At 35.8% G+C, this 22,442-nt stretch overlaps 1 protein-coding gene across 1 annotated transcript in view; it reads left to right on the plus strand.

Annotated features, from left to right (window-relative positions):
* Nucleotides 1–2,415: 2,415 nt before the first annotated feature.
* LOC150094259 (tRNA splicing ligase complex subunit 2-like) overlaps nucleotides 2,416–22,442 on the plus strand; it is a 115,495-nt gene continuing 95,468 nt past the window's right edge. Inside the window, exon 1 of the mRNA XM_090411897.1 lies at nucleotides 2,416–2,605. Within this exon, the coding sequence (XP_090268023.1) occupies nucleotides 2,504–2,605 (102 nt within the window). The 5' untranslated portion in view covers nucleotides 2,416–2,503. The remainder of the gene's footprint in view (nucleotides 2,606–22,442) is intronic.

The following is a 22,442-nucleotide window of genomic DNA, read 5'->3' on the forward strand; positions in this document are numbered from 1 at the left end:
CTCTACTTCACTAAATACATCTAATCCTCTCCACTATTACCATCAAAGGCATCTATCGCCAATCATCACCAACAACAGTATTTTTTGTCTGTAAATTGTGTATGTTCTAAAGGCCAATTTATATGTACGCGGGATGAAAAACCCAACTTTTTTAGAGAAAAAACCTTCATGAAGCCTGCTACAGCTCCTGCAATTTCAATCATATTAATCCTTCGAAATGATACAAGAGACATTGCTGATAGCCATCTGTTCAATTATCATCATTCAGTGATCATTCTCTTGGAAAGTAGTAGTTCAGTTTTCTGACAAAAAAATAAATAAATAAACTTCCAGCATGAATCCCTCCATATTCTTCTTCTCTAATGTGTTAAAAAATCTCTCTATCCATCCTGTGTCTGGTATACCTTCCTTTCTCTATTTCTGCCACCTATTTAACAAAAAACTCATATGTCCAGTATTTTATCGTCATAATCAACACTTTATAGCTTTATAATTCTGACATTATCTTTGCTATCTTCCTCTGATCCATCTCCACAGTTTCCTTAATCCAACCCCCCCCCTCCACTTTACAAAACTTTCCAAGCAAATAAAATCATACATCTTTTGCTGCAGTAATTATTTGCAATCTCTTTACGATTTCTGCAATGTGGATATTGAGGTTCCTAACCTCTTTTTCCACTTAAACACCGAACCAAACATTCTTCTCAACACCACTTAAGTCTTTCAGAAAAGTTATTCTACCAGACTCATTCCTAATCAATATTCTATACTCTGGACAATCAGCAAGCAATGGGTTATCTCCTCCCTCCTTCCCATGAACAGGATCTTGTAGCATTCCACTGATCCTACTCTTAAAGTCATCATATACTGTTTTCTAATACCTTTTAAATAGTTTCCCTTCTCTCCAATTTATAAGCTTATTAATCCCCATCAGTTCCCAATGCCATATGGTAATCATTCAAATGACTCTGCATCATGAAATGTGATGTAAAATACTATATAATACCCATATGACATGTTAACAATTGATGATAGTGTTTTTAGTTTTTTTTTTTTTTTTTTATTAACAGGTTAAATACTACTTATTACTATTACACACTGACCACACAGAGTTAATTCCCTGTTGAAGATCCACTGTCACATCATGCAATTTATTTTTTTATACTGTTGAGATATCCAGGAAATACTAAATAGAGTATACCAGTTAATAAAATACATAACTAATAATGAAGCCAACGGCAATTATCCTACATCATAAATACTGGCTGTAATGACTATCGGCGGCGCCAATTTATGCGAAAAACAGATTGGTCCAAATCAATCAGAAATCATATCATAAGAATTAACTTAGAGACATATTCGAATATCAAGCTTTATGTATGTAAACAATTATTACAGCATATAGTCACAGTATTGCAATAGTGTATTCTACGATCTGCTGGGTAGATTTTAAGACCATGTGAATATATACAATCTCAGACATGGAAGAAATGAAATGGAAATAACTTCGTTTCAGCAATCTGATGATAAGAAAAAACCTGGCTCATGAAATGGAAACATTTCGATAATTTCATTCAAAAAACGGATACGAGCAGGAGAATCAAGGCGTAGCGCCTTCTGTTGGCTGAATAAATAGCGACAATGATACATATGTGTGTGTATGTGTATATATATATATATACACATATATATAGCATGAACATTTAAATACACAAAACACACCGTCTTCCTATTTAAGTACCTGTGCGTGAATTTGTAACTACAGAGAATGACAACTGTCATGACAACTATGATTTATTTATCTCGCTGTTTTTAATTTGATAACCCATTAAATAGCTTTCCATATAAGATGTAGCCGATTATTATAAGATAGTTAAATTCAGGAGTTGACCAAAACTAACAAGAATACTGACAGTTTAGTTTAAGGATTTTAATTCCACAAACTTTGACAACACAAAGCAAACAGCAGAAGTTGAACTTAGTTTTTCTTATAAATAGAAATAACATAGTTTTTCCAGTGGACGTCAACATTAGCGAATACTATGAAAACTATTAACAAGTGGCCAAAATATTCACTAACCTACATTAAAGGCAATTTTCTTCTATTATAGTATTAAGAAACTTGCATCTGGAACCACAAAATACACTTGTTAAAATATATTACTCTCTAAAGAATCAAACGATTAATTCCCCACATCCCAACACTTCAAACATTTCTGTTTCAGCCACATCGCCTTTGCGTTGCGCATTTATAGTTGTTCAAAGGGACATTTTCGCAGTGCACAAACATTCTGATGTATCATATACTTATCTAAGATTAAATGCACAGTGAAATAAACAAATTGCACCCACCATTATTTCCTATTATTTTGAGCATCACATAGTTCTGAATACCATATCCGATATTGTACGAAACTAACCTAGCCTTGTAAATAAGGAAAGTATTTCAGAAGTGAGGAACTAGATAGATTTTAACATCTGTGGTTAGGGCTGTGCTTCAAAAATGGTTGACAAGGTGTTAGATTGTCGAATGAAAGAAGATGGTGTAGATCTTTTGCATCCGGAAGTTCTCTCGTTGCAGACTCTACTTTGTTTACTGAAACAGGTAGTAATTTTGTTATATTTGTTGTAAACGATTCTCCATATTGCGATTAATTGTCATCTTTTTTGAGAAATGCAAAAATATGTAATCCAATATCTCTTCTGCAGTGAATGCTTTATAAACGTGCTTCAGTGATATTATTCTTATTGTTAGTAAACATTCATCTTACGAGGTATATCTTTGGAATCGTATCTAGTATTCAGACAATACAATTGGATGGAAATTCCTAACCTATAGTTGGAATTGCGGAATCAAAAAAAAATTTCCCCCCATTCATTAATTAATAAAATCCAGGTGTACTTTTGTACGTAAAACCAATGGTTCTGTGTCTTTCTGTTGAACTTGTTATTGAATTAGTAGACTAGTTTTTATTTTTTTTATTTCTAAGTTGCGAAAAAACAAAATTTAACTTACGCTCAAATGAGAACTGTCTAAAATACTGTTTGCGTTCTCGCTAAACCTGAAGTACAAACAAACAAACATCGGTAAACGCAAAATTTATTCTGTAATGACATATAAATTATTTTTGGCGCTAAGTGCATTCATTTTAAAAAATTGCATTCGATTATTTTCACTCCAGTCGGTATTTTTTTTTTCTGCACATTTAATCTTTTACAAAACTATAAGGGTAAATGTTGGTAACAGCTTACAGCAGGAGCCCCAACTGCGCGAAATATCAACCCATAATGCATCATTAATATGTATTAATTAATTGCAATTCACAGTACAACATAATTTTTCATAAACTAGCTCATCGGATACTTTCCAACCACAAGAAATGATGCCACTTTTTTTTTTTTTTTTTTGTCAGTCTTGCCCAACAAAGGTTGTAAACCCATGACACATTTTAGTACCATGGATGTAAACTTTGGTATAGAGCAGAAATTCTATCCTAAGACCATTCATGTAATGTCTTTCAGATGATGATTCACACCTCCAATCAGGTAATGATTTAACTTGAGTGATTAGATCAGCAAAGGCATGCTAAACTGTATTGTAGATTGTAAACATGCAGACTGTATTCCCAGAGTTAGAAGGAGAAATCAAGTAGAAGTAAGATGGATGAATAATATTATTAAGCAGGAGTTGCAGATAAAGAAAAGGTTGTGGAGGAAGTATAAAGAAAAAAAGGTGATGAGCAGTACAAGATACAGGCAAAGAGAGTAACCTGTATTGTAAGGAAAGCCAAAGCTAGCAGATGAATCCAAAAGAAACCCTAAGGAGTTCTTTTGCTATGTGGCAAGTAAAAGGAAGAATAACCATGGATAGATTACTTTAAAAAGTGTTGATGGTAGGGAAATTACAGAAGCAAATCAAATAGTTGAGTTGCTTAGTGATCATTTTGCAAAAGTACCATCTTGTCTTGATTGTGATAGTGCAGTGTCAAATGTGTCATTGACTGATGAGAATCTAGAGATAGACGAAATAGAGGTGCATAATATATTACAGAACCTTAATACTAAAACTGCCTTTGGGTTAGATGGCATATCAGCCCGTGTGTTATACAGAAGTCATTACAGGTCTGAGAGACTATTTTTTAGAATCAGCAGCTGTGACGCACTCCCACCTTAAAATATAGTTGCATTAATTTACCAAAGATCTGGGATGTACAAGAGAATTAGCACCTCCTCTAACCAGGCTGTTTAATTTAAGCCTCAGTTCTGGTAAAGTACCAATAAAGTGAAAAGAGGGAAAAATAATTCCACTGCACAAGGGAAGTGTCAAGACTGAGGTTGCAAATTATAGACCAATCAGTATATCTGGAGTGGTGGTTAAGGTTTTGGAGAAATTGGTAAATATTAGAATTCAGGACTAGGTGGACAGCAACATGATACTTTATAAGGGGCAACATGGTTTTGTGAAAGGTAGGTCTTGCTCAGTAACTTGCTTACTTTCTATAATAAAGTAACAGCAGAGTTGGATAAAGGAAATCCTTTATTTTAGTTGAAAGGAAATCCTTACTCAGTGATATTGCTGGACTTTGCAAAGGCATTTGACAAAATTCCACATGGAACTCTGTTGCATAAATTAGAGCAAATGGGTATGAATCTGAAGCTGGTGATTTGGATTAAAGGATGGCTGGTGGATAGATACCAAAGAGTGGTTTACGGAGGAGCTGAGTCCAGGAGAAGGCAAGTGACTAGTGTACCTCAAGGCTCAGCGCTTGCCCCTATATTATTTAATTTGTACATCAGTGATATCGGGAATACTTTGAAAGGAAATATCCACTTGTTTGCTGATGATGCAAAATTAGGAAGAGCCATAGTCAATTCAGATGATGTAGATATCTTGCAGGATGACTTAAATAGGCTGATGGTATGGACTAAGGTAAGTGGCTGTCAGTTTAATGTGGCTAAGTGTAAGGTGATGCACTTCAGGAGGATGAGATCACATGCTGTTTACTATATTAACGGAACTGAACTGCAAGAAGTTGATGAGGTGTTATATCGTCTTCTTTCCCTTAATGGTACTTTGTGATTTTATATAACGATATTGATGAGACCCTTTCTTGATAACACGTGTTGCCTCTGGTTAGCAAGAGAATTGGTTCTGGGAGGAGTCAATCTTCTTGTCTCAGAGTCCTGAGATCAGCTTAAGAAGTTCTAAGATATTTATATTTTGGGACTGCACCTCTTAGGACTAATGAATTTTATAAGTTATAATAAAAGAGAGATGATCTCAGGAAAGAACACAAGTGATATCCTAAATCTGCAGGCATGGCCAAGGTCTTATTTCTTAATTCCCCGCTGAGGTTCTCATTAATCTTTTTATAAGCGGTGCATCAGATTCCACACACAGACAACTTGATTAGATTAAAGAAAACAAAGGTTTAATGAACATTATATATGATACATACAGATTAGAACACTACACAATTTCAGTCAATGGTTAATATATTAAGATATTAAAACTCTAACTGGGCCCAATCATTCCATGCTTAGTATTATCAATGATATTAACCAATAAATTTTCTTGCAAAGGCTAGATACATGTGGCAAAATTCACTTCTAAACTAAATGCTAACAGGCTATCTTGGATATCAGCATTATCATTAAATTCAATACAAAGTTCTAGTAGTACTATCATTTAAACCTCAATGCTAATCTTCAAAACCTTTTCTGAATCATCTCAACGTTCTCCTAGTTAGTACAGTAACTCAGCACTGCTGCGAAACTACAATAATTTATCCTTCAAGATTCTGATCGCTATAGTCCTGTCTTATGTTATCATTAATGCTCTTTAAATCGATCACTTAAACAAATTCCTTTCATCCACAGCTAGCAATGAAAAGTTTCTACTTATCTATCTCGGAGGCCATCACCGTTGTTGACTTGTTGGAAGCTGGCTTTCTTCAATAGAATGCCCCTTTTCCTTTCCTTAACTGAAACAGTGGCAAGTGGCTCTCCAGGCTGTCAACAATTCTCCTCGACCTCTGTACGACAAAAGCATGGCCCCTCCTTCTATGGATGACTTGGCTTGGCTGTAGAACTACGGGACTTCGGCTCTACTGTCTTCGCTGATGCATCATCCAACCAGCTCCGGAGTAGAGGCTCTGCCACCTTCGTCCAGCCTACGACCTCGAGAATCCCAATGCGAGACAATCCAGGAACAAAAGAGAGCAAATGGGGATGCTCTTGACCTTTTTATTTCTAGCTGGTCATGGGAATTCTCGCACTCTACGATATCCACATAACTCTGAAAACCTTACTCACATGTGTCAAACGTCATAGCAACCACCTTCTCTCTTACCCCTCTCCTGCACCGTTGATATGTGATCACTGGGGCGAACCATCCTTCTCAAATTACTGCTCCGGGACTTTGGGGTGACACTCCCTTCCAAACTTTACACAAGTCATGCTGCAATGGTCTGAAAGCTTGACCGATCCATCCAAGCTGAAGGGTGGGACAAAGTTGTATGGCTCTCACTTCAAACAAAGACGGCAGGACCTTGACCTTGATTGATACTGGTATTGTGGTGACAAAGGCATATCTCATAGATAACTTACGAACAACAACTTTTAATATAAACTATACAGCATTTGACACATTACTTAGTTGCACTTACGACAGGACCCTGACCTTGATTGACACTGGTATTGTGATGACAAGGCATATCTCATAGATAACTTGCTAACAACATAATTTAATGTAAATTATACAGTATTTGACTTACTCAGATGTATTCTAACATACTTAGACAAGGAAAACTGTACAGTATGGAACTTGGATATATTTACAAGGTTACACTATATAGACAAACACATGTATTTATTCAATCTCTCTCTAGTTTTGATTGTTAAATTATGAAGAGATTGGAATTTCTATATTCTCAATCGATCACAATTTAACAGAGGCAAGAGACTTGGGAGTTATTGTGGACAGAGAACTTAAGTTTAAAGGGCATATTGCAAAGATTGCCAAAACATCACATCAAATTACATGGTTTTTGAAGAACACACTAACAAGCAGGGATAAGGAAGTTATTATTCCACTTTATAAGACATTAATAAGATCACATTTGGACTATTGTGCACAGATCTGGTCACCTGGATTTCTTGGTGATGAAGAAATGGTGGAGAGGATTCAGAAGCGAGCTACAAAGATTGTTTCAGGTCTGTGGGATGTTCCCTACGAGGATAGATAGATCTATGGGCTCCAAAAACTAGCTGATAGACATAGGAGAGGTGATATGATAGAAGCATATAAATTATTAAAGGGATTTTACAGGATTGATACTGATGACATTTTTAAGACTAGTGCAAGAAGGGAGAGAACGAGGGGCCATCCTCTGGAGATTATGTAGGAGTGTGATTAACAAGTGTTAGGACTAGATTTTTTACTTGGAGTGTTGTGAAGGGGTGGAATGTGTTGCCAGAGGTGGTTGTGAATGCTTCGTCTGTGAATGAATTTAAGGAGAAATATGATAGGTATTGTGTAAATAATGGTTAGTGTGTCAATGCAGGGTCTCCCGTGATGAGTCTTTTGACTCCATGTAGACACCGTTATAATAATAATAATAAACTGAGTAACTGCAAAGGACACAGACTTGATCCCTCCAGTCATTAAGCTAGAAGTTTTTTTTTTTTTTAATGGTGATCCCATACATAGGAGAGAGCAATCAAGCTATAGTGTGTTAGCACCATAGTTGGACAGCAACATGAAGAGAGAGAAAAAAATTGTTTCACAGTAGATCAGAAAATCTGTACATTTGCATTCCTTAGGACAGTGGTGGTGAACCTATGGCACGCCAGAGAATTTTGCTGGCACGTCAACGATTTACAGGTGATATCCTTTTATACGCTTATAAATTATTCAGCCTTTTTTTTTTAATTGTTACAATACGTCCAAGTTAAATTTTGTTTTACAGGAGAGAGCAGCTATGAAGACATGAATTTGATTGGTGCAGTATTAACAAAAGATCATGCAACCCAAAGACAAATGGAACCGACAATTTTTGAGTTGAAATGCTAATTCTCTTCAACTAAATTCCATAACATCTGCAACTGTCATAACAACATTCAGTATATATTTCTTAGTTTTAAGACGGGGTGTCGTTTATCGTTCCGACAGAACTTCTCGTTACCGGGGGGCTCAACTCACACAAAGTTTCATCCCATGATTGGTTTTTATTGCCTTGTTTGCGTTTGAGCTGGAAGGGAAACTCACACATACATTATATGGAATGTTTCAATTCGTGGTAGAATTTTATTTGAAGTTAGCTTTTGTGATCTGTCATAATGACATTGAGAATTTCAAATGCAATCATACAAACACTTATTTCATGTAATTGAAAAATTAGACAATAGTTTTAGTTAGATACTGTGTTTCCGGTGCAACACATGGTTTTGTTTTGCCTATACAGCGTAGTTTCTGTGAGAGGGGTACATATGATTCATTAGTTAGGTGCCGTTTTTATTGCACTATTTATTGAGAAATATATTACACAGACTGCAAAAGCCTCTGTACCTTATTCAGGGATACAATAAAACTATTTTTTTTTTGCATCTACAGTATATAATGGCTGTTGGGGAGGGCATGTTGTTTTTTGTGTGGGAGCTATATATGCAAAACCTTTTAATGTCTTTTCATAAAGTGAAATCAGGGGTGCCAGTTATATGTGAGGGCAAGTTAAGTTATATTTGACGGTAAGCGTTCGCCAACAATTCTCCTTCTGCTGCTTCCTCTGCTCCGCTGACTTATATAAATTTATAAATGTTTTTAAACATTTTTCTCACTACTGTTTTTTTTTCTTTTTTTTTCAAACCAACATCATTAAAATTAATTTAATAATGCAATAATCAATTTTAATACTGAATAATATAAATTTTTGGTGATCAGAATGGGATATGTCAATGAAACTTACCAGAAGTTAATTTAATGATGTTGGCCTGAGGAAACTACAATATTGTAGCATTAGTCCTGTGATTGATAACTAATTTAAATGCGTACTTTTATATTTGCCAACATGCTACACCATATACATTAAGTGTATTAATACGCTTTATGATTATGCCATAATTAATTATTAATACTTATTTACTAAAATAAATAGCCAAAAGGCTTCACATGCGATACAAAATTATATAAATTAAGTGGATATTAAATCCAACGTTATTTCAAAGCCGACTACAGAAACTATAGGCGTTTCTTGCGAAATTTGACCAGAGATCTTACGGGAATACACTCGCCAAATTTCCCACGAAAATTCTATAGTTACTGTAGTCGACTTTGAAATATTGTTGGATTTAATATCCACTTAATTTATATAATATTAATACTCATGTTAGTTTTATGTATGAACTTTAAAAAAAAATGGGAACGGTATTTACGAGTAAGTTTGTTGGAACTGAGCCCTCTAATACAGTAAGAATAAATAAAAATACATTTTTTGGAAAAAGATTTGAGAACGACTGATCCTTAGGATTCCCTGACTTTTCCCTTTTCTAATCGCACGTGCGTTCATTATGCATTTCGCACCACGCATCCGCCAGTAGGCAGAAATAAGCAGCGGCAAGTGCATTATTGTTGCGTATGTGCACTGTTTTGTTTTTGCTGCTGTAAATGAGAATTATAAAGATAATTTAATTTAGGCATATAATAAAATGTTGATTTTTTTGAAACTATAAAAAATGCATTTGATTTAAGTTGTGAATTATTTAAATTACAGTTCCACCGAATGGCTGGCTAAAATAAAAAAACTGAAATTATCACAGTCAAGCAGCAGAGAGTTCCAAAACTGGTGGACTGAAGAGTATGGCATGATTAATAAAGACAATAAAGCAATATGCGTTTTATGTTCCGGGACAGTTGTGTGCCGAACATCGTCAGTAAAATGTCATTATGAGACAAACCATAAATCGCTCCTTGAGAAAAGCAAGGACAAACAGAAAGAATTTATTGCTCGGCAATTAAAAATAGGAATATCCAGTCAACAACCCTAATGAAATTTATCGGCAGTCGTTCAAATATAACTGCTGCTAGTTTTTTTGCCTCAAATGTAATTGCTAAACACGGGAAACCTTTTAGTGATGGGGAATATACAAAAGAAGCATGGTTGAAATGCGCATCATTTCTCTTTGAAGATTTTGAAAACAAGGAAAAAATTATTCAAAGAATAAAAGATATGCCTTTGGCTAGAAATACGGTGAAAGATAGAATCATCGAAATGGCTAAAAATATAACTCGTCAGCAAAAAACAGATATAAAATTTTCTGGTTTAATTTCTCTTTGTCTTGATGAGAGTACTGACATAACTGGATCAGCTCGTTTAGCAACTTTTATTCGTTATTGTGCTGGGAATAACATCAAAGAAGAATTGATAAGTTTAACATCATTAGCAACAACAACAAAAGGAATAGATATTTGCAACACAGTTGTAAATGCACTTGCTGAAAGAGATATAGATCCCTCTCCAAAATTGTATCAGTAACTACTGATGGTACTTACAGTATAACTGGAGAGGAAAATGGGTTCGTCAATTTATTTACCAAATATATTGGACATTCAGTTCTGGGTTTTCATTGTATTATACATCAGCAGGTTTTATGCGCAAAGGCTAGTTTCAAGCCACTGGAAGATATAAGCATTGTAACAAAATTGGTCAGTTTTATATCGGCACGTGCTTTAAATGAACGAAAATTTTTAGAATTATTAAGTCAGGTAAACTCGGTGTACAGTGGTTTACTTATGTACAACAACGTCCGATGGTTAAGTCGTTGGAAAGTTCTTCAAAGATTTGTTGAGTGTTTAGATGAAGTCAGACTTTTTTTACATAATGAGAAAATCATTGAAAAATACAATCAATTAATGAATGTCGAATGGCTTTCGAAATTAATGTTTTTTACTGATTTGTGTTTACATTTAAATGAATTAAATGTTAAACTGCAAGGTGTTAACAAGACAGTTATTGTTATGTTTGATTTAATCAAAGCATTCAAAGCTAAATTACCAATTTTTAATCGTGACGTCATTTCCAATACCTTCCGATATTTTCCAAATACAAAAAAAGTCTTTGCAGATCTAAAATCCCATGAAAAATCATATCAAGTTAAATTGACAAGAGTTTCTACAGTTATTCAGTCGATAATCAACGAATTGTCTTCAAGATTTACGCAGTTCAGGCAATTTGCATAGACATCAAAATTTATTTTGCATCCGGACACAACATCAACAGATAAACTCAATTTGGAGATTTTCGAGTGGCTGAATTTGGAAGATATAGAAATGCAACTAGTCTATTTTCAATCTAGTTCTATATGGAAACAAAGCTTGTCAATTTGAGAAATGACTTGGAAATAATGGAAAATGATCGATTATTGGGGGCAATTAAAAAGAATGCAGAAGAGGAAATATTGAGAACTTGGAATGCCATTCTTGAAAACCTTTTGTTGTTTAAAAAAACTAACTAAATTGATTAAAAATTTAGAAATCAAGTTGCTGACGTGCCAGGCACATCAGCAACTTAATTTGTAAATTTTTGGCACGTGCCAGCACGTCAGCAACTCGATTTGTAAACTTTTGGCACGCAGACATAAAAAGGTTCACCACCACTACCTTAGGATATGCATAAAAGAGGAGACTGTTCCAAAGAACAGCATTGGAAGGAAGGAATGAATGAACAGGAACAGAAGACAAAGTTCACTTTACCAGCTGGTGGCTAAATGTGATAATAATGAAATGAAAATGACATAAAATTGAATATGATGCAATTGTTCTTTTACATTTGATTGATGCCTTTTATACACTTCTTGGAACGAAGTTGGCAGTGTGAGGAACAAACAGCCATGGCACTCAACTTAATAAGATGTAGAACCTCTTTTTGCTGCAATGACTACTGCAATCCTATGGGGCATACTTTCCACAAGCATACGATAGCGATCAATGGGAATTTTGTACCATTCTTCCTGTAAACATGTAATGAGATCCTGGACGGTTTTGGGGAAGGATATCCCTTGAACTCACCTGATCCTGCAGATGTTCAGTATGGTTGAGATCAAGACTCTTTGGAGACCAGTCAAGTGTCGTGATGTTCATGTCCACAAACCACGCAGTTACAGCAGCAGCAGCCATCTTATGACATGGTGCATTGTCTTGCTGAAAGAGACAGTGCTCAGTTCTATAGAAATGTCCAGAATGTTCATACCTCTTGGAGCTCACTGTTTGTGGCACCGCAAACAGAGATCTGAGGCCACACCAGGGAAAACAGGCCTATACTATCACGCCACCACCTCCAAATTTCATAGTTGGGGTTTTGCACTCTGGTAAGAGATGTTCACCAGCATCCGCCACACCCATCCATCTGCTCAGTAGAGGGTGTAGCATGAGTCTTAGCTCCATAACAAAGCTTTCCAAGCTTCCATGTCTCACTGTACATGCTCTTGCACCACTGAAGATGACACTGCATGTTGGTTTGGGTAATGTAACTTGCATATTGCAGTTACTACCATGGAAACCCATGTTGCGAGCCTCGGTTCTGAATGTTTTTGTGCAGATTTATGTTCCAGCCATTACCTGGAACTCCACAATGGTGGTTTTTACATATCCTTCGTAGCACCTATAGTCACATTCAGTGAGTATGGCGGGTCGTCTACTGTGTTTCCATCTTACAGTTCGAAAGAGGCATCCTATTACAATGCCTCTTTCGAACTAAATCAGTTCCCTTCTCACAGACACAGTTGCACTGATTTGGGAGCATCATATTCCTCTAATTTATACAGTCTACAAACATATGACTCATTACATGGCACGATGCACCTTGCCCATAGGGATGTCTGTTGACTTCTTTCCAAGCAGTGCATGTATTGCTACCAAATTTCTTTGTACATTCACTTTACTTTTGTCCCATGCATTCTAATCATATTTTTTACTAATTGTAGAGATAGGATATGTGGTGTTGCATGCGTCCCCATATTCTATTGCAAAAAAAAATAAACTAATTTCATCTTTTCTAGTTGCAGTTTTACATGTTAGATAAAATCTAATGGAAACATTGATCCAAGAGTAGCTTTTTTATTGACCAGCTGATAAAAGTAAACTTTTACTGGAGAAATTTGGTGTGTGAGCTTGAAGTCAAACTGCAAAGGAGAGTTGAATAACTCCTGCATAGATATCAGTGGATTTAGTAGAGAGCAGAAGAATTATCAGTGCCAATTCAAAGGAACATCAAGCAACCAAGTATTTGTAGAGAGTGCAAAACCTGAATGTTTGAGTGAAAATGAGTGGATTGAATTGATGAGAAGTGAATCATTAATCAACCTTATTGCTTTCTTCTGTACTGAATCAAGTATTTTTAGGGGAGCACTTAGGAACACTACCCTACTAGTGAGCTATATTCAATTATTTGATTAATGGCTGTTCACAAGTAAAGTGAAGCTTGAGCAAAAGAGAATACAGACAGCCTCAACTTAGGTATAGTTACATTTGGCAAACTGTGTGACTTAAATTTTACTTAAGTCAGATTTACCTCCTTCCCATCAATCACACCTTACTGCTTATGTTTTTTGTTTTTACAGTAATGCTAGTATATTAACACATCCTGCACAGAATGAGCAGTTGATTGCACAAGATACTGAAGGAACATCTGAACCATATTTATTGTATATTACTTACATGTAGTTTCTTTTTCCTTCATATTTTACATATTATTCCCTGTATAATTGACCTATTAAATTTAAACTATTCTCATTTGTAATGTATCCTAATTTGTTGTAAATAATGTACCGATTAATAACTATTGTACCACTTGTGTTTAGATATGAAATAAATAAATAAGTACATTAATATGTTTTAAATATTATTTTGAAGGTTGTAATGTATTTAGTTTCATTCATGGATGCACACACAATTTAATTTCGGTATGTAATTATTAATGCAATGTAATATAATACAGTATGAATGTCATGGGAAAAAAAAGGTGTGATTTGCCCATTCGGCCGTTGTTAGGAAATTATCATGAGATGACTGAACAGTGACTTTCGTCTTTTCTTCATGATAGAAATTTATTTCCAATTGGAAATAGATAGAAATCTATTTCCAATTTATTCTTATTTTGAGTGATTAGTGTTACTGTAGCACAGTGCATGCAAACGATAAAAATGATTAAAGTGTATAAATACAAAGAGACAGCACATCGTATTCAATAATAAACAAAATGAGATAGAGGAAGGCACACATGTATAGACTGTATGCCTTGTGGAGGACTGCAGTTAGGCATGTGAATAATGCAGGCATTCTAAGTAAAATATTTATAACTTTAATTTTTTTTCTCTTACTGTTTCAGAACAATTTGTATATGTCTGAATTTATGTAAACAGAGAACTGTCTGTCTGTACATAATTTCTTACATACTAAAAAGGTTATATTTGTAATGTATTTAGGCCAGAATGGCTGGAGATTTGAGTTTTGTCAGTTGTAAAATTGAAAAAAAGTTTTTTGGAAACATTAAGAAGAGTGAAAGATTAGGATTATTGAAGTTGCTATTCAATAAGGAAGCCTCCATAGTGCAGTTGGTTTTGATAACACCCTTTGTTTGGAAAGACACAAAGAATCTTTATAAGGGCTATTCAGCTGAAGGTGAGTAAGCCGGTCTGATATGCAGATGACAGGTTTTTCATTCCTGCAATCAGGAGAGTACATGCAACAATTAACCACCTTATCATATTAAAATTATGTTTATGGAAACCAGGAATACTTGGTGGGTCTGGAGTCCTGAGGACCAATAAACACCACTGGTGACATTGGTTTTCTGGAAATTTTGATTTGTGCAGTGCAGGTTTCTTCACTGAGAAAGAGGAGTGCAGTGTAATGTCATCAGTAATATTTATATATATATATATATATATATATATATATATATTTGTCATTTTAAGGATCACATAACACAAGAAAAGAATAAAGAGAGGCAGTCATTCCTATTTAAGTTCAAATGATGTAGCAAGGCATTAGGTAATAGAATGCAAGGTAGAACTAGAACAGTGAACTAATTTAAAACAGTGAGAGTCATGTGATGTTATACATAAAACAGTGCAAAGCAAAAACTGAGGAAACGTAGTATTATTAGCTATGACTTAATTGTATTATTCATTATTTTAAAAAACATTTAATTATATATGATCAAAATAAGTTTAGATGATGGAGTAAGGCTTCAGCACTTTCTTCAAATAAATGTTCGAATTTATGTCAACATCAATGGAGCAATCGTGTTTCAGACCATAAGATATTGTGTTGGTCCATGATGTGTGAGACCAGATAGCTCAGGTTTCCTATTGATGATGTAGGACTGGTGTTCTTGTATTATTTTTTCCATTGAATGTCCAGCTTGGTCAAAATAAGAAAGGTGACAATGACATGAAATTTGGTAGGTGCCAGGAAGATCCAGAGGTGAGTGTTTATCTTTAGGTGATGGGAAGCATGCAGAACAGTTTGTTGATTGGAATAAACATCGTCACTAGATTATATTTATTAAGAATTCTTGGGATTGGTTCTGAAATGCCTGCAATGTATGGAATAGGGATTCTACTTACTGTTTCCTTGGTATTTGAGCCAAGGTTATAGGCATCAGAAATACACTGTATGATCTGCTCTGAACAGATGTTGAGTTTCTTATATCATTTGATGTTTAAAGTTCTTGTTATAGTTGTTGCAGTGTATAACATATAGACTGAGCATGACATAATAAACTTTTAATAATTCCATTCTTCTGACATGGATGGTGAGCTAACTGTTGTTGAATATAGCATCTTGTGAAGGTAGGTTTTTCAATAAACAGAAGTAATTAGTTCACCTGAAGATGAATGGTAGAGTAGGATGTTTAGAAATGGTAGTTATGGGCTCTGCAAACTATAAACAAAAAAAAAAAAAAAACTTTTTTTTTTACTACCAAAAAGATCTATTTACCAGGATTACTGGATTACAACCCCACCAATAGTCATGTGAGAAAATTAAACTATTTATTAGATGCCTTGATGGAGACACCATAGACAAACTTATTTCTAGACTCCCTCAGTTCTATGGGCTACTTAAAAGGAAAGCATTCCTCTTCATCCCATTATTGACTGTGTAGATTTTCCTATATACCACATGGCCAAATTTTAAGCATGTTTCTTAAGATTGGGCATATAGGATAAAGGCACAGATTGGTAACTCCCACTCCGTCATAAAAAATTCATTCCTATTTCTTAATAAAGTGAAAATTCTTTCCCTTCAACCTATTGATCTAGTGATCAGTTTTGATATAGAATCATTTTTCACTAATGTATCTCTATAACATACACTACATCTGCTTTCATGGGATATAATGAAATTTTTGACTTTGTCATTCGCTATGGTTATTTTCTTTGTCAAAATAAGTTTTACAGTCAAGTTGAAAGAACTGCAATGAGAAGTCTACTCTCACTAACTTCCATTTGACACATTTAGAAGACATCCTTTTCTCATCCACACACACCTGCAGCTTTCATTTTGGGTTCATTATATAGATTACGCTTTCGTGATCTGGCCCCACAATGCAGAAATGTCACTTACCTTTTTAGCTAACATAAATAATTACATTCACAATTTAATTTTACTATGGAAATAGAAAAAGGAAATAAATTATCCTTTCTAGACATTGTACTCTACCTTCAGGTGAACTAATTATCGAAAACCTACCTTCATAAGACGCTGTATTCAACAACAATCAGCTCATCACACATAATTAAAGTTTTTTAAAAGAATTAATAATACAATTAAGTAATAGCTAATAATACTCTGTTTCCTCAGTTTTTGCTTTGCACTGTTTTATGTATGGCATTACATGGCTCTCACTGTTTTAAATTAGTCGATTGTTCTAGTTCTACCCTGTATTCTATTACTTAATACCACGGAAGTTGATCTGTAATCTTCAGATCCAAATATATGGGTTTTTATTCAATTTTATTTATTCTTTTCTTGTGTTATCATGTGCATTTTAAGAAACATATATGATGTCATTGGATAGAACAAATAGTGTGAGTAAACAAAGCCTTGTGGAGCCCAGCATTAGTTGCAAAGTTTTGAGGTTAATGTCCAGCCACCATAAAGAGAGAAAGCTGGCAGCCCAGTTGCAGAAGGCAGACCAAATAATTATTATTATTATTATTATTATTATTATTATTATTCAGGCCTCCAAGGAGTCAAAAGACTCATCGAGGGAGGTCCTTCCTAAGACAGTCTGTCAAGACTCATCGAGGGGAGGTCCCCCCCTGAGAAACACAAAGTCTATTATACCACTCTTTAAACTTACTGACCGTTCTCGCTCCCACCACTCCATCAGGCAATGCATTCCACAGCTCAACCACCCTCCACACAAAGAAACCACTCCTTACCTTCTTGCTCACAGTTTCCTTTCGTAACTTCCAGGGATGGCCTCTTGTCATCACTCCTTCCCGCTGTTCAACCAAGCGAAAGAACTCCCCATTGTCAACCCTGTAACCACCTCTCAACAGTTTAAAAGTCTCAATCATATCACCTCTCCTTCTTCTATCCACCAAACTCTGCAGTCCACATTCTCTCAGCCGATCCTCATAACTATCCTTGTACAGTCCTGAAACCATCTTTGTATCCTTTCCACAGTTAATTTATTCCCTTCAAATCCTGGGGACCAAATCTGAGAACAATAGTCCAAGTGTGGTCTGATCAGAGACTTATACAACGGAATGATAACCCTCTTATCTCTGCAGGTCAGTGTCCTTCTCATAATAGCAGCAATCCTCTGTGTTACCTTCATCACCTTTGCAATATGTCCCCTAAACTTCAGGTTTCTATCAATCATCAACCCCAGATCTCTTGTCTCCCCTACTTTCTCCAGTATAACTCCTCCCATAGAGTATGCAGCATCCCATCGATGTTTCCCAAACCTCAAGACCTTACATTTTGCTGCATTAAACTGAAACCCCCATTCATTTGCCCATCTATCTAGCTTATTTAAATCCTCTTGCAGGGCTACCACATCTGCACTATTACTAATAATCCTTCCCATCTTCACATCATCCACAAACAACTGAATATCCCCCTGCAATCCACTGGCTATGTCATTGATATAAAGGTTAAACAATATAGGTCCTAGTACTGAGCCCTGTGGGACCCCACTTGTAACCCTCTGCCTCCTGGAAACTGCTCCACCATACACAACTCTCTGATACCTATCAGACAGCCAATCCAGTTGACCAATCTGTCATCCAGATCCATGTGCTGCAACTTAAATATCAGCTTATCATGTGGCACCCTGTCAAATGCCTTCGCCAAGTCTAAGAAAATTGCAGTATATGCCTTTCCCTCATCTAATGTTCTCGTAACTTTATTATAAAATGCTAGCATATTGCTAAAACAAGAGCGTCCTTTCGCAAATCCATGTTGATTCTCACAGATAACATTACCCTCATCTGCCCAATGCTTTATACAGTCCCTCACTACTTTCTCCAAGATCTTAACAACTACTGATGACACACAGACTGGCCTATAATTAGACACTTCCAGTCTGTTACCACCCTTATGCAATGGCACTATCTTACCTTCCTTCCATTCCCTGGGCACCTTTGCCACAGCCAGACTTTCATTGAAAAGCCACATTAAAGGCACTGTCAATTCCCTAGCACATTCTCTCAAAACTCGTGGTGAAATACCATCCAGTCCCACAGCTTTACTGACATCCAGAGTAGTCAGTATCTGAAACACACTCTCCTCCTGTACCTCCAGACCTCGAACCAGTCCTATCCCTCTAGCATTAAAACTGACTCCTCTAGGATGAAATACTCCAATAAAGTGTTCATTGAACAATTCCACTATGTCCTCTGCATCAGTCACTCTGTTCCCATTGTTATCCCAAAATATCATTCTTCCACAGTCATTTCTCCTCCTACTGGCCACATAGCTAAAAAATTCCCTAGGATTTTCTTTGGATCTTAGGGCCAATCTCCTCTCATATTCCAGTTTCGCTTTCCTTACCACACTAGTCACTCTTCTGGCCTGTGTCTTATATTCCTCATGCATCTCTTCACCTGTCTCCTTATATCTCTTCCATAGCCTCTTTTTCGCATGCAATTCCTGTTTAATATTGTTTGTCATCCACTTTACTCCAAATTGCGTCCTCTTCTTCACTCGTGGTATACAACTTACCATTGCTGATAACAAATATTCTTTCACAATTTCCCACGCACTAGTGATATCCCGGCCTTCCAATTCCTCCCTCCATGAAACTTCCCGAAGTTGACGTCTAAGACTATAGGAGCTTATTTACTAGTCTTTTGTGTCAGACTTAATCAAATTCCTTGGAATTATCAAGAACATCCATTTGAGATTTGGCAAACTTTTCCATAGGAAAGTTTCATATGTGTATATTGCTATGCATAGAAATATACATATCTGAAAGGAAGTGTGCTCTACATTATGAGATACTGAAGCAATTGATGTTAATTCGGCAGGTTGTATATACAAATAGATTAGTTGTGAGGATACTTCACGTGCAAACTTTGTTTGCTACATTTGGGTAAAGAATTAAAACAAAAATATAATTTCTTGTCAAGTATAATATAGTAGGAGACTTTTTGGTATCCAGTTTCTTTCTTTCTGGAAAAAATATAATGGAGAGCATTGAATGTTGCATTTCAAATGGTTTCAGGACAACTATGCAAGATTTGCCAAAGTCACTTATACAAGAATTGCAGAAAAGTAAATAGTCAGAAGAGATGGCTTTTTCTGTGGTAATGATACAATAGAACCATCTGAGTGCAACAGGAGTTGGAGCAGTGTTGAACAAAAATACAACCAATAATTTTGGGAAGGCAAGAGATCAGAAAGCATGACTGCTATTTGGACAAGATGCTGGTTTCCTGTTTTTTGCTCTTTTAAAATCTCTTTTGGTGCTCATTGTTTACTTGTAGCTGTTTTCAGCTTTGGTTAAACAGAAAAAGAAAATGGAAACTTAGATGAAAGCTAGTTACAGTTTATCTGGGTCTTTTTTTTAATATTTTTTTATTTTGGAGAGCCAGGACTTATATGGGGGAATAAATATTTCTATACCAATTACTTTGGTAATACATTCTGTGCAACTGTTTGGATAAAAGATTGAAAACAAAAGTCTGACCAAGGGATAATGTATAGAAATTGCAAAGATTATCCCACTTATCATTCTTATGTCAAGATAACACATGGATGAGAGTGGCTATGAAAGTGTTGCTTTGTGCTATAAGAGATCACTAGATTGTGAACTGCATTTCCTATAGGATAAACATCAACATACTTGGGTTACTTAAGGAATACCATAGTTTCCCCTTATCTGTGGGTTCAGTGATATGCGATTAACCGTGGTCCAAAAATATTAAATGGAAAATTCAAGAAATCAGCATTTCATAAGTTTTAAATTGTGTGCCATTCTGAGTAGTTTTCGGTTATCAGATCGACTATCATGGTATCATAGTGCTTGTGTTTAAGTAACCCTTATTTTACTTAATAATGGCCCCAAAGCACAAGAGTAGTGATGCTGGCAATTTGGATGTGCCAAGGAGAAGCCGCTTTCTTTTAAGTGAAAAGGAGAAAGTTCTCAACTTCATAAAATAATAAAAAAAGCATATGCTGAGATTGCTAAGATTCAATTCACATTCATATAACTTTTATTGCAGTATATTGTTATAATTGTTCTATTTTATTATTTTAGTTATTGTTGTTAATCTCTTCCTGAGCCTAATTTATAAATTAAGCTTTATCATGAGTATGTATGATGCCCAAAACAATTAGGGGATATTTAGGTTTTCTTGTAAATGATAAAGTTATAAAAATAATTCACAAATGTAACACATTTATTTTAAAATATTTAAAATGTAAAACATGTAAAAATGTAAATTAATATGTAAAACACGCAACTGTGTACAAAATCATGTTAAGACTTGTTGAAACGTGTCTTAGCCGTATTAGCATGTAGGGGATATAAAAGCGTGGCTTGTTGTTGCGCTCACTTCCACAGTGCATAATTATCACTTCAATTGTAAACTTGTGTCACCTACCACCCATTATTTTGTTAAAAATGGCAGAGCAACATGATATCCCGGAATCCATGGCTTGGAGACCATTGGTCGATTAGAAGCTGGGCAAATGCAGCAAGCTTGTTGTGTATCTCAAAGCGTAATTTTGCTACTTTGGAATTGCTTTCTGGAGACGGGAAATATTCGAAATCGTCTTCATGCCATAGGCTTATATGCTCGAAGACCAATGGTTTGCATTTCCACTTACTGCAAATCACAAAAGACCCTGAAGAATTTGGACACAGGAACACTGCAATTGGACAAATGAGGATTTGGGCTCGTGTACTTTTTAGTGACGAGTTCAGTTTCAGTCTACAACCAGATAACTGGCATATTTTGATATGTCGTGAAAGTGGAATAAGAAATAATCCACAGTTTGTTCGTGAAAGACCCCAACATGAAGGTGGGAGGTATGGGCTGGAATAGGTATAGGCGGCCATACTGATTTCTATTTTATCAGAAACGGTTCCTCCAAAGAAGAGAGGGAATGAGTGAGAGGTATGGGAATGCTAGCAGACGAGAGGATGGAAACAGTAAAAGAGATGGAATGAGAGAGAGATATGGAGGTGCTAGAAGAAGAGAGAATGGAAACAGTAGGAGAGATGGAATGAGAGAGCGGTATGGGAATGCTAGCAGACGAGAGGATGGAAACAGTAAGAGAGATGGAATGAGAGAAAGATATGGAGGTGCTAGAAGAGGAGAGAATGGAAACAGTAGGAGAGATGGAATGAGAGAGCGGTATGGGAATGATGGAAACAGTAGGAGAGACGGAATGAGAGAGGGATATGGAAGTGCTAGAATAGAGAATAGCAGTAGAGGAAATGAGAGAGACCTATGGGAATGAAAGAAGAGGAGAAAATGGTAAGAGGTATAATGTATGGCGACTCAATGATCCGTGGTGTTCAAGATAGGATGCGTGAGGAGTGTTTGCCAGGAGGAACGATAGAAAGGGTGGCTATGGCAATTAAGAGAGGTTAAAGGGTGGATGAGATGATTGTGATGGTAGGAACAAATGACTTGAGTGGTAATGTAAGTCGGGCAGCAAGAGATATGAGATTTTTGCTTGTGGCTGTACGGAAGAAGACAGAGAGAGGGAAAATAGTGTGTGTGTGTTGCCTAGGTATGATAATAATGAGCTGAACAGAAGAGCGGTGATATTGAATGGCATAATAGCGAGAATGTGTGACGAGAGGACTGGTATATGTGGATGTTTGGAGTGCGTTTGAGGAAAGAGAGGAATTGTATGCGAGAGACTGCTTACATTTGAATGAGGAAGGACGTAGGCATCTGGAGAGATTGCTGTTCTG

This window comes from Typopeltis vanoorti, chromosome 22, assembly GCF_054136105.1.
Source record: "Typopeltis vanoorti isolate ZY-2024b chromosome 22, IOZ_Tvanoo_1.0, whole genome shotgun sequence".
Classification (NCBI taxonomy): domain Eukaryota; kingdom Metazoa; phylum Arthropoda; class Arachnida; order Uropygi; family Thelyphonidae; genus Typopeltis; species Typopeltis vanoorti.